Genomic DNA, 12,426 nt, shown 5'->3' with positions numbered 1-12,426 from the left:
CTTTCACAATGAATTCAACTCGACATATTTTTAAGCTTCATTTAAGCAACATCATCCTTTTTATATATTTACTGTATGAAATTAGAAATATACAATTACAAAAAAAAATGGCGATCACAATAAATAACCAAATTGCCTTAAAACCAGCAAATAAAGCAGACTACATGGATAATGGCAGTGATATAGCCTAAACAGTATGAGCCTGAAAATGTGACTTAATATCATAAAACGGAGCAGAACAATTTACCTACAATGAGTGACACAACACACACACACACACTGTGGTTAGCACCATATACATATACATGTGTATATATATATGTATATACTTGTATATATATCTGGTTAGCACCTCCACTGGCTTTCCAGATGTATGAAGGAAAATAGCATTGACTTCAATACAAAGGGCCAAATCCAAAGGATTTTGCGGCTTTTGCGGTCGCTAAACCGGTGCAAAAAGGAGACAAAAAGAGAGCGTCTAATTCACAAAGCACCCGCAAAGGGCGAATTGCACCACAAACTGCGCTGCCAAGCAAATAGTGTCATGGTGTGCCTGTGCCATTTGCATGCATGTAAATTAGGTAATATTCATACATTCGGAGCAAAATTGCCCCCTTTCTATGCAAATAAGCCTCATTGCAAAAAACGTCTAATTCACAAAGGCCAGCGCTATTTGCCACACGCAAAAATAGTGGAGCAAATACCGTCTTTTCGAAGCGTGTATTAACTGCGCGCAAACTCACTCCTCACTCCCCGTCTCTCTGTTTCTCTCTCTCTTCAATATCATTCAAGCCTGTGTGATACTGAATGATATTAAAGGTGAAAGCTACAGTCAGACATGACTGTAGACAATCAGATCAAGTGGGGTTGTGGACTTATCTCGGATTTAAAAATAAAAATAACAGGACGGAGCTCAGGATTCATCCATAGGCTACATAAGGGGCTGCTTTATTACAAACAATTCCACCATATAAACATATAAATCTAGAATGTGTGTGTTTAACAGCTGACCTGTAGGTGTGTGTAGCAAAACACAGAACACGAATTACCGTCAGATCCTGATCTGATCCCGATCCGGTGTTAATGAAGTTACTGCAAAACTTCATGGGCGTGTTTGGGCCGGCATATCATTAGAGCAAAATCTTTTATGAATAGGACCTTAAAGCGGGGCAAATTGCGGGCGCAAATGCGGCGCAATTCACAGCGCTATTTGCGGGCGCAATCTGTTCTTTGTGGATTTGGCCCAAAGTACGGTAAAACTAACATAAGTGACGGCAGGAACAAAACAAAAAACACACTGAAATAGCACGGCAACTTCCGTTACACGACTGTGTATGTTACAAGAATTATTACATTCGTTTTAATGCAGTTAATAAACTTTTTACGGAGAACCAAAAAGTGATATCAACGGATATTTATTAGGAATTAAGAATTAAGCTACTGTCCAAAAGTTTAATCATCCCGAGACTTTTTATCAAAACAGAAGTAAAAAAAAACCTGCAGTTCCTCTACGGACCACTAGGGTCTGGATTCAGTTCCTCTACGGACCACTAGGGTCTGGATCCGGTTCCTCTACGGACCACTAGGGTCTGGATTCAGTTCCTCTACGGACCACTAGGGTCTGGATTCAGTTCCTCTACGGACCACTAGGGTCTGAATCCAGTTCCTCTACGGACCACTAGGGTCTGGATCTGGTTCCTCTACGGACCACTAGGGTCTGGATTCAGTTCCTCTACCGACCACTAGGGTCTGGATTCAGTTCCTCTACGGACCACTAGGGTCTGAATCCAGTTCCTCTACGGACCACTAGGGTCTGGATTCAGTTCCTCTACGGACCACTAGGGTCTGGATTCAGTTCCTCTACCGACCACTAGGGTCTGGATTCAGTTCCTCTACCGACCACTAGGGTCTGAATCCAGTTCCTCTACGGACCACTAGGGTCTGGATCTGGTTCCTCTACGGACCACTAGGGTCTGAATTCGGTCCTACGGTTCCTTCACGGACCACTAGGGTCTGAATCCGGTCCAGTGCTTCCTCTAGGGACCACTAGGGTCTGGATTTGTGATAAAATTGGACAGTAGATATAACTGGATCAGTGATTTACTTCGTTTAACTGAGTTCTGCATCATTTCATCCTGGAGATGAAGAAAAGGTGTCTGAAGAAATCAGTTGTCTACAGACTAAATAAATGTTTAAGCGTTTAAACGGCTTCAGGCATCCGAGAGCAGAAGCACCTCAACGCTTTATTGACCCAATAAATAAACTAGTGGGCAGAGAAAGAAGAAGCGGCTCGGTTGGTCTCGGAGGAGAAGGTCACCGGTCCCCTCACATCCACACGGTCACCTCCTCCGCATTGATCCGATTGATGAGCGCCCAGCTTTGATCAGCTGATGGCTCCCAGTCCGGGTCCTGACCTCCAGGAGCCGTCTGGGGAACGTCTGGGGGACGTCTGGGGGGACGTCTGGGGACGTCTGGGAACGTCTGGGGACGTCTGGGGACGTCTGGGGGACGTCTGGGGACGTCTGGATCTTCCTCACCGGGCCTCATGTCCGTTAACCCACCAGAAACTGATGGTTCGAGTCCGAGCTGAGATAAGTCTCAACAAGGGAGCAGATCTTGGTTCTGGTTCCACCAAAGTAAAGGTTTACTAAACACTAACTAGTGGTTTACTAAACACTAACTAGAGGTTTACTAAACACTAACTAGAGGTTTACTAAACACTAACTAGAGGTTTACTAAACACTAACTAGAGGTTTACTAAACACTAACTAGTGGTTTACTAAACACTAACTACAGGCTTTACTAAACACTAACTAGAGGCTTTACTAAACACTTACTAGAGTTCTCATAAATTACGACTTTATTCTCGTAATATTACGACTTTATTCTCGTAATATTACGACTTTATTCTCATAAATAACAACTTTATTCTCATAATATTACGACTTTATTCTCGTAATATTATTACTTTATTCTCATAATATTACGACTATTCTCGCAACATTATGACTTTATTCTCGCAACATTATGACTTTATTCTCGTAATTTCCTTTTTTTTTTGTCTTTGTTTGGCCCTAATACTCCGTCGTAGCCAGTCAGAATACATGGTCAAAAACAAAAAAACATGATAATATACAAGACAATTGGACATAGAACAATTTAGTGCAGTATAGTACAACACTATACCATAACATTACATTAACGATTTGGTTCTTTATTGATTCCCTTATCGATCCCCATTTGGAAAAAAGGACAACAATCAGGCAAATGCCGCTAATATGATAGGCAGCGTTCGTTAATTAGTTACCTGCAGTCTTATTAGCCAAGGACATGCTAACGTTGCTGCTGGGCTGAGAACCACTGACATTAGTCCGGAGCGGATCGAAAACACAACATTCATTGATTGTTATTGCTGTGTACACAAATGTTTTTGCATGTTGGTAGTATTTCCTCCCTTTAACAAAATATTTACTTGGCAAGTATTGCAAGTTGCCCTGTTGTCGTCTTTTTTACTGAAATGTTACCTTTCGAGCTTTTGTACACCATGTTTACTATTGACTGCTGCCTTACTAACGACTGGAATTGAAAAGGGAATCGTTTGTAAAACTTGCAAATGATTCCAAGGAATTTAAACACTGGGATCCAGTTCTGAAGCAGAACCAGTTCTCGATTCTCATCCCTCCCTACAATCTTACAAGACATGTTAACAATCTTACTGAGTTTGTTCTCATTACCTATCGACAGTGAAAAGAACCAAGCAATAAAACAAAAAGTGAGAATACTCTCTATGAATGAACGGTAAAAAAGAATCCTAATGTGATGTTCCTCTATCTTCCGCAGGTAGTTTAGTCGTTGCAAAGCCTTTTTTATAGATGAAATCTGTATTAGAGTCCCATGACAGTTTCCAGTCAATCACTGTCCCTAGATATTTGTATTCATTTACAAATTCAATTGGATCACCATTGATAACTGTCTGCTGATGTGTCTCTCCTTTTGTTCTAAAATCAAAAATAATTGATTTTGTCTTCTTGGTGTTTAATTGAAGAAAACTAACCTTGCACCAGTTTACAACTCTGTATTCAGTAATACTTCTGCTCCTGCTGGGTGGGTGCAGTATATTAAGGGTTTATTGCTTTTTAATCGGTGCCTCGAGGCCTATGTGCAACATTTTCACAGAGTAGTGTTTGCAGTTGTTGTTTCTGCAGGGTGTTTGCAACATCTTTTGTGATTATTGTCTTTACTCATGTCTTCGTGAGGCGTGTGCAGTATTTCCAAGCATTTGCGATGTCTGTTGTTTTGGCTGTAGTTGTTTTAACTTCCAACACACAGTTAAGAGAGCTGTGAAGTGTGTTATCTTAATTTGAATTCAATTAAATTTTCAATTCAACTTCATTTATGTAGCGTCTATTACAACAGAAGTTGTCTCTAGGCGTTTTCCAGAGACCCTGAACAGGATAATATTTTATAATGATTAAAGATGTTCCAGTATTGTTTTTTTTTTCCTTTCTGACACAGATGGTGATGTCTGGAGTCTGGTTTCGGGCCTATACCAAGTTCTGATCGGAAACATTTGTTACTTTTGATTAATTTATGGCAATTAATCAAGAAATGCAGGAATAAGACTTTAGGTGCAGCCACAAATGTGTAAAACAGACGTTTATATTTTGGACACATTAGCGAAACAACCGTCCTCTGTAATGCACATCAATGTGATCATTCGGTGCCAGATCGATCGATCGGTCCGTCCGTCTGTCCGTCCGTCCGTCCGTCGTTCCATCTATCTATCTATCTATCTATCTATCTATCTATCTATCTATCTATCTATCTATCTATCTATCTATCTATCTATCTATCTATCTATCTATCTATCTATCTATCTATCTATCTATCTATCTATCTATCTATCTATCTATCTATCTATCTATCTATCTATCTATCTATCTATCTATCTATCTATCTTTTCTAGTCCAGTGAATCAAAACAGGAAGTTGCAAGGCTAATATGCGTAATCTCCTGGGCTTTTAGGGCAACAAAGAAGAGTTGTGTTTGTACTCATCACAATTTCATGACAAATATAAAAATACTAACCAATACCCTTATTTTCAGAGGTAGTTTCAACCGCCCCAGTGGTCCAACCGGTTGGAATAACTTCAGTGATTGTTGTTATGTTTGGAGACTAAACGCCAGAACACCGTCCCAGCTGTGGTACGAGGGTGGCAGCAGTTAGCTAGCGTTTTAACATATAAATCAGACTTTAGTGAGCATCTGCTTCACAACAGCGTCCTCCCGTCTTTCTGTTCCCTCGCTGAGAGACAGATCCCATTTGGACGCAGCTCTTTCACCTTCTTGGCAGCCGAAGGTCGTTAATGAGCTGAGAAAAAAAAAAAACTCATCAGCACCGACACTCTTAATTAAGTCTGAGAGTTCGTCTCGTGACCTTCCCAGTGTAAATCACACCGGAGCTGCCGCCGGGCATGCTGGGACGCCAGGACAAACGGGGCAGGGAACAGGGAAATTACCTCACGACAAATCTCTCAGAATTGTGGCTAAAGTGGATTAGGTGAGGCAAGGCAAGGCAAGGCAAGGCAAAGCAAGGCAAGGCAAAGTAAGGCAAGGCAAAGCAAGGCAAGGCAAGGCAAGGTAGAGCAAGGCAAAGCAAGGCAAGGCAAGGCAAAGCAAGGCAAGGCAAGGAAAGGAAAAGAAAGGCAAGGTAGAGCAAGGCAAGGCAAGGCAAGGCAAAGCAAGGCAAGGCAAGGTAGAGCAAGGCAAAGCAAGGCAAGGCAAAGCAAGGCAAGGCAAGGTAGAGCAAGGCAAAGCAAGGCAAGGCAAAGCAAGGCAAGGGAAGGAAAGGAAAGGAAAGGAAAGGCAAGGCAAGGTAGAGCAAGGCAAAGCAAGGCAAGGCAAGGCAAGGCAAGGTAGAGCAAGGCAAAGCAAGGCAAGGCAAAGCAAGGCAAGGTAGAGCATGGCAAGGCAAGGCAAGGAAAAGAAAGGCAAGGCAAGGTAGAGCAAGGCAAAGCAAGGTAGAGCAAGGCAAAGCAAGGCAAGGCAAGGAAAGGAAAGGCAAGGTAGAGCAAAGCAAAGCAAGACAAGGTAAGCCAAGGCAAGCCAAGGCAAGGCAAGGAAGGGAAAGGAAAGGAAAGGAAAGGAAATGAAAGGCAAGGCAAGGTAGAACAAGGCAAAGCAAGGCAAGGCAAAGCAAGGCAAGGAAAGGAAAGGAAATGAAAGGCAAGGCAAGGTAGAGCAAGGCAAAGCAAGGCAAGGCAAGGCGAGGCGAGGCAAGGAAAGGAAAGGAAAGGAAAGGAAAGGAAAGGAAAGGAAAGGAAAAGAAAAGAAGAAAGGCAGGGCAAGACAAGGCAAGTTTATTCGTATAGCACAATTCAACACAAGATAATTCAAAGTGCTTTACATTCACATTAAAAGCGGCAAGACACAATTAAACTGTAAATAACAAATAAAATGAAATAACATGACATGAAAAGAGGTCAAATAATAAAAAGCACAAGTTGTTAAAAAGTAAGACCAGACCAATTTGACAATTCTACGTCACAATGCCTGCATTCAGGGCTCACCCATAACTACGCGGTTTTCATAAATCGTAAGTATTTAGTGAAGCAAACATTGGGACACTGCACAGTGGAAATGGGTTTTGAGTTCTCCAGAACCAGAGGTCTCCATGTGCTCGGGACCAAAGAGGAAAACGAGCATTCGGATTGTTTTCATTGGGAAGTCAAAGATCCAGGTTCTGTGATGGTCTGAGGTCGTATCAGTGTCCTTTCATGACGGTAGCGTGAGATTAGTTAGAAAGAGAGGTAACAGGACAGCGTGCTTTTCATTTTCTAGCTTCTGTTAGGATTTTATGAAATTGTTTAAAGGGTTTTTCTATAAGATTTAGCACTGGTGGTTTTTCCCTAGTTGTAGGGTCAACCCCTGTTTTATGACTAGGCTGTTAATTAGTGTTTCTCTAGGTGAAGACAATTAAGAGAAACACATGTTTTAACACTGATGGGTCTCATCCGTTATCTGTGTTGACATCTTAAGTAGGAAGCAATAAACAGGGACATACGGCTGAAGGTGTGATATGTTTGGCAGATGGGGTTCACATAAAGAACACCTCCCTTTTTAGTATAAATACGACTGGATCCATGACCACCTTGTGCATTTTCTCTCCTACCTTTGTGGTTTGAGAAAAGTCTACCTCCGGCCGGAAAACATTGTGCATAATATAATAAAGTTTATAATAACTTTGATTCTGTTCACTGGGTTTCGTATGGTGCACCAGACAAACGAACACGCAGGATCTTTCACGTCTTTCACTTTTGACTTGGTGACTCTGGTGTTGGGTTTTTCTCGTACTTTGAACTGCGCAGGTATCCAGGGAGTGGTGGAGGCCTACCAGGCCTGCCTTCCCAAGCTGCAGCTCTACGGCCCCACCAACATCGCCCCCATCATCCAGAAGGTTGCCAAAACTGCCTCGCAGGAGGTCCACACCAAAGAGGCCATGGTGAGAACCCCTCATTATTCCCCTCACAACAAACGTCCTCACTTCACCTCACTTCACTTCACTTTATTCATTTGTCCCTTGAAGGGCGATTATGTTTGCAGCAGATATAAACATTCATCACACATTCATCATACAGCCACGTTCACACATAAAAACATACCTGATGGAGCAGAGAAAAACTACATCAGATGCACCGAGCTCACAGCCCACAGAACACAAGGAGAAACAATAAAAAGGGAGACTACCGATCAGCATAAATCATTTTAAGTAAATTTCAACAACACAGGTGGCAGCATGGACCAGGTTCTAAACCACAGTGTTACCTCCTCTTCTCTGCAGCATTCAAAGCCTTAATGGAGAGAGGCACAAAGGAACATTTGTATCTATTTTGTGTAGCTAGCAGAACAGTTATGCAAAGGCCAGAGGGAAAAAGCTTATATTCTTGGTTAAGAGGGTGAGTATCGTCCCTGCGAATGGACTTTGCTTTCTTAAGCACCTAAGAATTAAACATTTGGTCCAGACTGCTGAACTTCACCCCAGCAACTTTAGAAGCAACACGCACAATTATTCTCCCCAGGGAGTTTTTTTCCTTGCTGGCAAGATTTCCATACCAACAAATGATACAAAATGAAATAACAGATTCCATAAAAGCACTATAAAACATTCTTGCAAAGCGTATTACAATTCACATAAATTTGAGCATATTATCGATTATAGTGCCGAGATATTTGTAACTGGTCACTAGTTCGACTGGCTGGTGAAGAACACTACAATGAGGAACTGGGGATTTACGTCTAAAATCAATGCAAACCTCTTTTGTTTTAGAAACTTTAATTTGAAGAAAGGCTTCATCACACCAAGTTATAAAATCATCAAGTACCTGGCCATGGCTAACTTCATCATCACTAAGCAGCCGACGATAACAGTATCATCTGCATACGGTGTGATGGCTACGGCAGTCGTTTGTGTACAAAATGTATAACAGGGCAGACAAAACAGCCTTGATGTGATAAAAGACTAGACAATGTTTCATTCACTCTTACTTGTTGTGATCTTTTTGTCAAAGACACACATCCAGGCCAAAGCAATGCACAAGTTTATCTAAATCAAATCAAATCGTCCCAGCATGGAGGCTCCCCATGAGGAAACACTGGAGCTAAAAGCTACAAGAAAGCAGGATAAAATACACTAATAGAGTTTAAAAAGTATAACATAACGTAAAATCCTAAAAGTATGTCTAAAAAGCAAGACATTAAAAACTAAAGGAATAAAACAGTAAAATGTATAAAATAGACCATAAATAATGACTAAAATATTTAGATAAAACATTAAGATAAAACAATGAAAATAAATTATGATAAAAAAAGGATAAACTAAATATAAAACAGAGCAGTAAGATCCAATAAAAATAAGGGTGAGCATAAAACATTTAAAAGAGTTAAATGAGTCAGTTAAAAGCCTGATTAAAGAGATGGGTCTTGAGCCTCTTTTTAAAAACATCAACAGTCTCTGCGGCCCTGAGGTTCTCCGGGAGGCTGTTCCACAATCGGGGACCATAAAAACTGAATGCCGCCTCCCCGTGTGTCCTGGTTCTAACTTTTGGTATGGTTAAAAGGCCAGCACCGGAGGACCTCAGGGTCCGTGAGGGTCGATAGGGTAAAAGTAGTGCAGACAAATAAGAAGGCCCAAGACCATTAAGACACTTAAAAACTAGTAAAATAACCTTAAAATCAACCGCACGGGGAGCCAATGCAGCGATTTTAAAACAGGTGTAATGTGCTCCCGCCCTCTGGTCCTCGTCAGCACGCGTGCGGCTGAATTCTGTAATAATTGTAGGCTATACATGTTCTTTTTGGGAAGACCAGAAAGCAGGGCGTTACAATAATCTAAACGACATGAGATAAAAGCATGCATTAGCACCTCCGTACTGGCCTGAGAGAGAAACGGGCGGACTCTGGCTATATTCTTAAGATGGTAAAAACCGATCTTTGTTATGTTTTTAATATGAGGAATAAAAGTGAGCTCAGAGTCAAAAATCACGCCCAGATTTTTAACTGATTTTGAGGGTTTAAAATCCTGTAACTTTGGTAAAAGTTTCTCTCTCTGGCCTTCAGGACCGATGAGTAAAACCTCTGTTTTGTCCTGGTTGAGCTGTAGGAAGTTTGCTGCCATCCATGACTTGATGTCTAAAATACAGTTAAAAAGGGCATCAATTGGCCCAGTGTCATCAGGAGACACAGCGATGTACAGTTGCGTATCGTCAGCGTAACTATGGAAGCTGATGCCGTGTCTCCTGATGACGTCCCCAAGGGGCAGCATGTACAGATTAAAAAGAGTTGGACCTAAAATTGACCCTTGGGGAATCTACTAAAACATGAGGCTGGATCAAGTTAAAAGCTGACGAAAAAATCAACAAAAAGTAGCCTAGCATGATTCTTACTGCCTTCAAGATGCTTATAAACAAAGTTAAGTAAGGTAGCTGTGGCATCTTGTACGCCTCTCACCACGTGTGAACTGGAACCAGAGCAGTTCTGTCCTCAAACAACCACAGATCGAAACTCTTGTGGCTCATGTCGGCAAGCTGCATCGGCACTCAGGGTTCTGCCAGAACTTCCTCAGCTGAAGTATTTTTTCAAACTTTTCTGTGGAAGTAAGTCTGGCTGACCGGTACGACCCCGGTGGGAGGCAAAATCAAAGGCCAACGCAAAGACGGGGGGGTTGGGGGGTGGAGGTTAGATGAGACTCTCTCAGAAGGTCTCCTTTGTTTCAAACAGCAGTAATACTCCAAGACCACGTGAAACAATTATGAAACTCATGTTCAAAAAGGGGGATTCAAGATGGGGGATTACAAACAGGAAGTGAAGGAATTTAGATGGTGATGGACAGGCTGACAGACGAGGTTAGATAGGAATCACCATAGACTATGATGTTTGCAGATGATATCTGCAGTGAGAGCAGGGGAACAGGTGGAAGAGAAGCTCGAGCGGTGGAGGTTTGCCCTGGAAATGAGACGAATGAGGGTTAGCCACAGCAAGACAGAGTATATGTGTGTGAATGAGAAGAACCCAAGTGGAAGAGTGAGGTTACAGGGAGAAGAGATATACAAGGTGGATGATTTTAAGCACTTGGGCTAAACAGTTCAGAGCAATGGAGTGTGTGGAAAAGAGGTGAAGAAACGTGTGCAGGCAGGATGGAGCGAGTGGAGAAAAGTGTCAGGTGTGATGTGTGATAAGAGTTTCTGCTAAAATGAAAGGAAAGGTGTACAAAACTGTGGTGAGACCAGCGATGTTGTTTGGTCTAGAGACAGTGTCACTGAGGAAAGGACAGGAGGCAGAGGTGGAGGAAGCAGAGATGAAGATGCTGAGGTTCTCTAAGGGGCTGACCAGATTGGACAGGATCAGGCATGTAGTGAAAGAGGACATGAAGTAAGTTGAGGTAAGAGAAGAAGATGCTCCTCTCCTCTTCCTCTCTTCTCCTTTTCCATTTTTATTTATTATTGTCTCATAACCATCATTTTTGTCCACCGTTCCTGTAGTTTCTTGTGCTGGCCCCCTTTTTTCTCTTTTGGGCATGTTTGCAGGCCGGAGCTTCAGGAGCTGCGTGCTGGCCTGTGCCCCCCCCCGGTCATCCCACTGCTGTTTCCACATGCCTGCTCAAGGTTTCTTCCCTCCTAAAGGGGAGTTTTCCTTGCCACTGTTTGGCTTAGGGCTTTTCTCCCACTAGGGGAGTTTTTACCTGCCATTGTTTATGTAATAATTGCTCGGGGGCTCAAGTTCTGGTTCTGGTTCTCTGGAAAGCGTCTAGAGACAACTTTTGTTGTATTAGACGCTATACAAATAAAATTTAATTGAAAAATTGAATATAAGACAGGCTCAGATGGACGCAACTGATTCGCTGTGGCGACCCCTGAAGGGAAAAGCCGAAAGGAGAAGGAGAAGTGAAGGAATTTAGACCTTGTGTCTAAAAAAACTTAAGAACATACAGGATTTAATAAATGTCTTAAATCTAAACTTTCCCAGAAAACAGGGTTATGGTTAGGGTATGTAACAGGGTTTTATAGTATCGACGGGTACGTTTGTTTCTCATGCAGTTGCTGATACGAGCTGCCGTCATGGCGCCCACTTGACTCTTTGATTCGTACTTCCAGCAATACTTCATCCTGCTGATCCTGACGGACGGCGTCATCACCGACATGGCGGACACGAGGGAGGCCATCGTCCAGGCCTCCCACCTCCCCATGTCCGTCATCATCGTCGGGATCGGGAACGCCGACTTCAGCGACATGCAGATGCTGGACGGCGACGACGGGATCCTGCGGTCCCCGAAAGGAGAGCCCGTCCTTCGGGACATCGTCCAGTTCGTCCCCTTCCGCAACTTCAAACATGTGAGTTCACTGGCCGGCGGGGAGGAACATAAAAGACCCAGGCTGACACAGCTGGAGCAGTTTTTGTTGCTTGGACGCAACAAAAACTCCTCCTGCCTGATCACTGTGCTCGTTATCCTTTAACGGGGAGCTTGAGTCAGCTGGCGTCCACCAGATTAATCGTCCACATGGCTCCGTTTTCTCTATTCCACTGTTTCTCATGTGCCTCAGACCGTAACAGTTTCCTTGGGGTAGGTATAACTTAGTGAGATGGATTCCTTTGAAGCCGAAGAGGCTGTCAGGGAGACCGTGGATGAGTTACTGTGATGGGTTAGCTGAAGTGTTGCCCTGCAGTTCTTGTACTGTTGGATCGCTGCTGTAAACAACTCCAAATCAAAAGAAACTGGGATAGTATGAAAACTAAAAATCATTTCAGTTTCTTGAACTTTTATTTCTCTGCAGACAGTATGAAACCACGATATTTCTTTTCTTTTTTTCTTTTTTGAATCCCGCTGCAACGCTTTCATCCCCTTGTTATGTCGTCATTCCTTCTCACAACACT

General features: G+C 42.7%; 1 protein-coding gene across 2 annotated transcripts in view; it reads left to right on the top strand.

The window, feature by feature from the left end:
- LOC133440477 (copine-4) overlaps positions 1 to 12,426 on the top strand; it is a 126,195-nt gene that overhangs the window by 104,195 nt on the left and 9,574 nt on the right. For both annotated transcript variants that reach the window (XM_061717731.1, XM_061717730.1), the window contains exons 14-15: positions 7,368 to 7,501; positions 11,649 to 11,885. In XM_061717731.1, the coding sequence (XP_061573715.1) occupies positions 7,368 to 7,501; positions 11,649 to 11,885 (371 nt within the window). The remainder of the gene's footprint in view (positions 1 to 7,367; positions 7,502 to 11,648; positions 11,886 to 12,426) is intronic.

This window comes from Cololabis saira, chromosome 3 (genome assembly GCF_033807715.1).
Source record: "Cololabis saira isolate AMF1-May2022 chromosome 3, fColSai1.1, whole genome shotgun sequence".
Taxonomy (NCBI): Eukaryota; Metazoa; Chordata; class Actinopteri; order Beloniformes; family Belonidae; genus Cololabis; species Cololabis saira.
The sequence above is the reverse complement of the archived record's forward strand: the minus strand, read 5'-3'. Positions and strand labels throughout refer to the sequence as shown.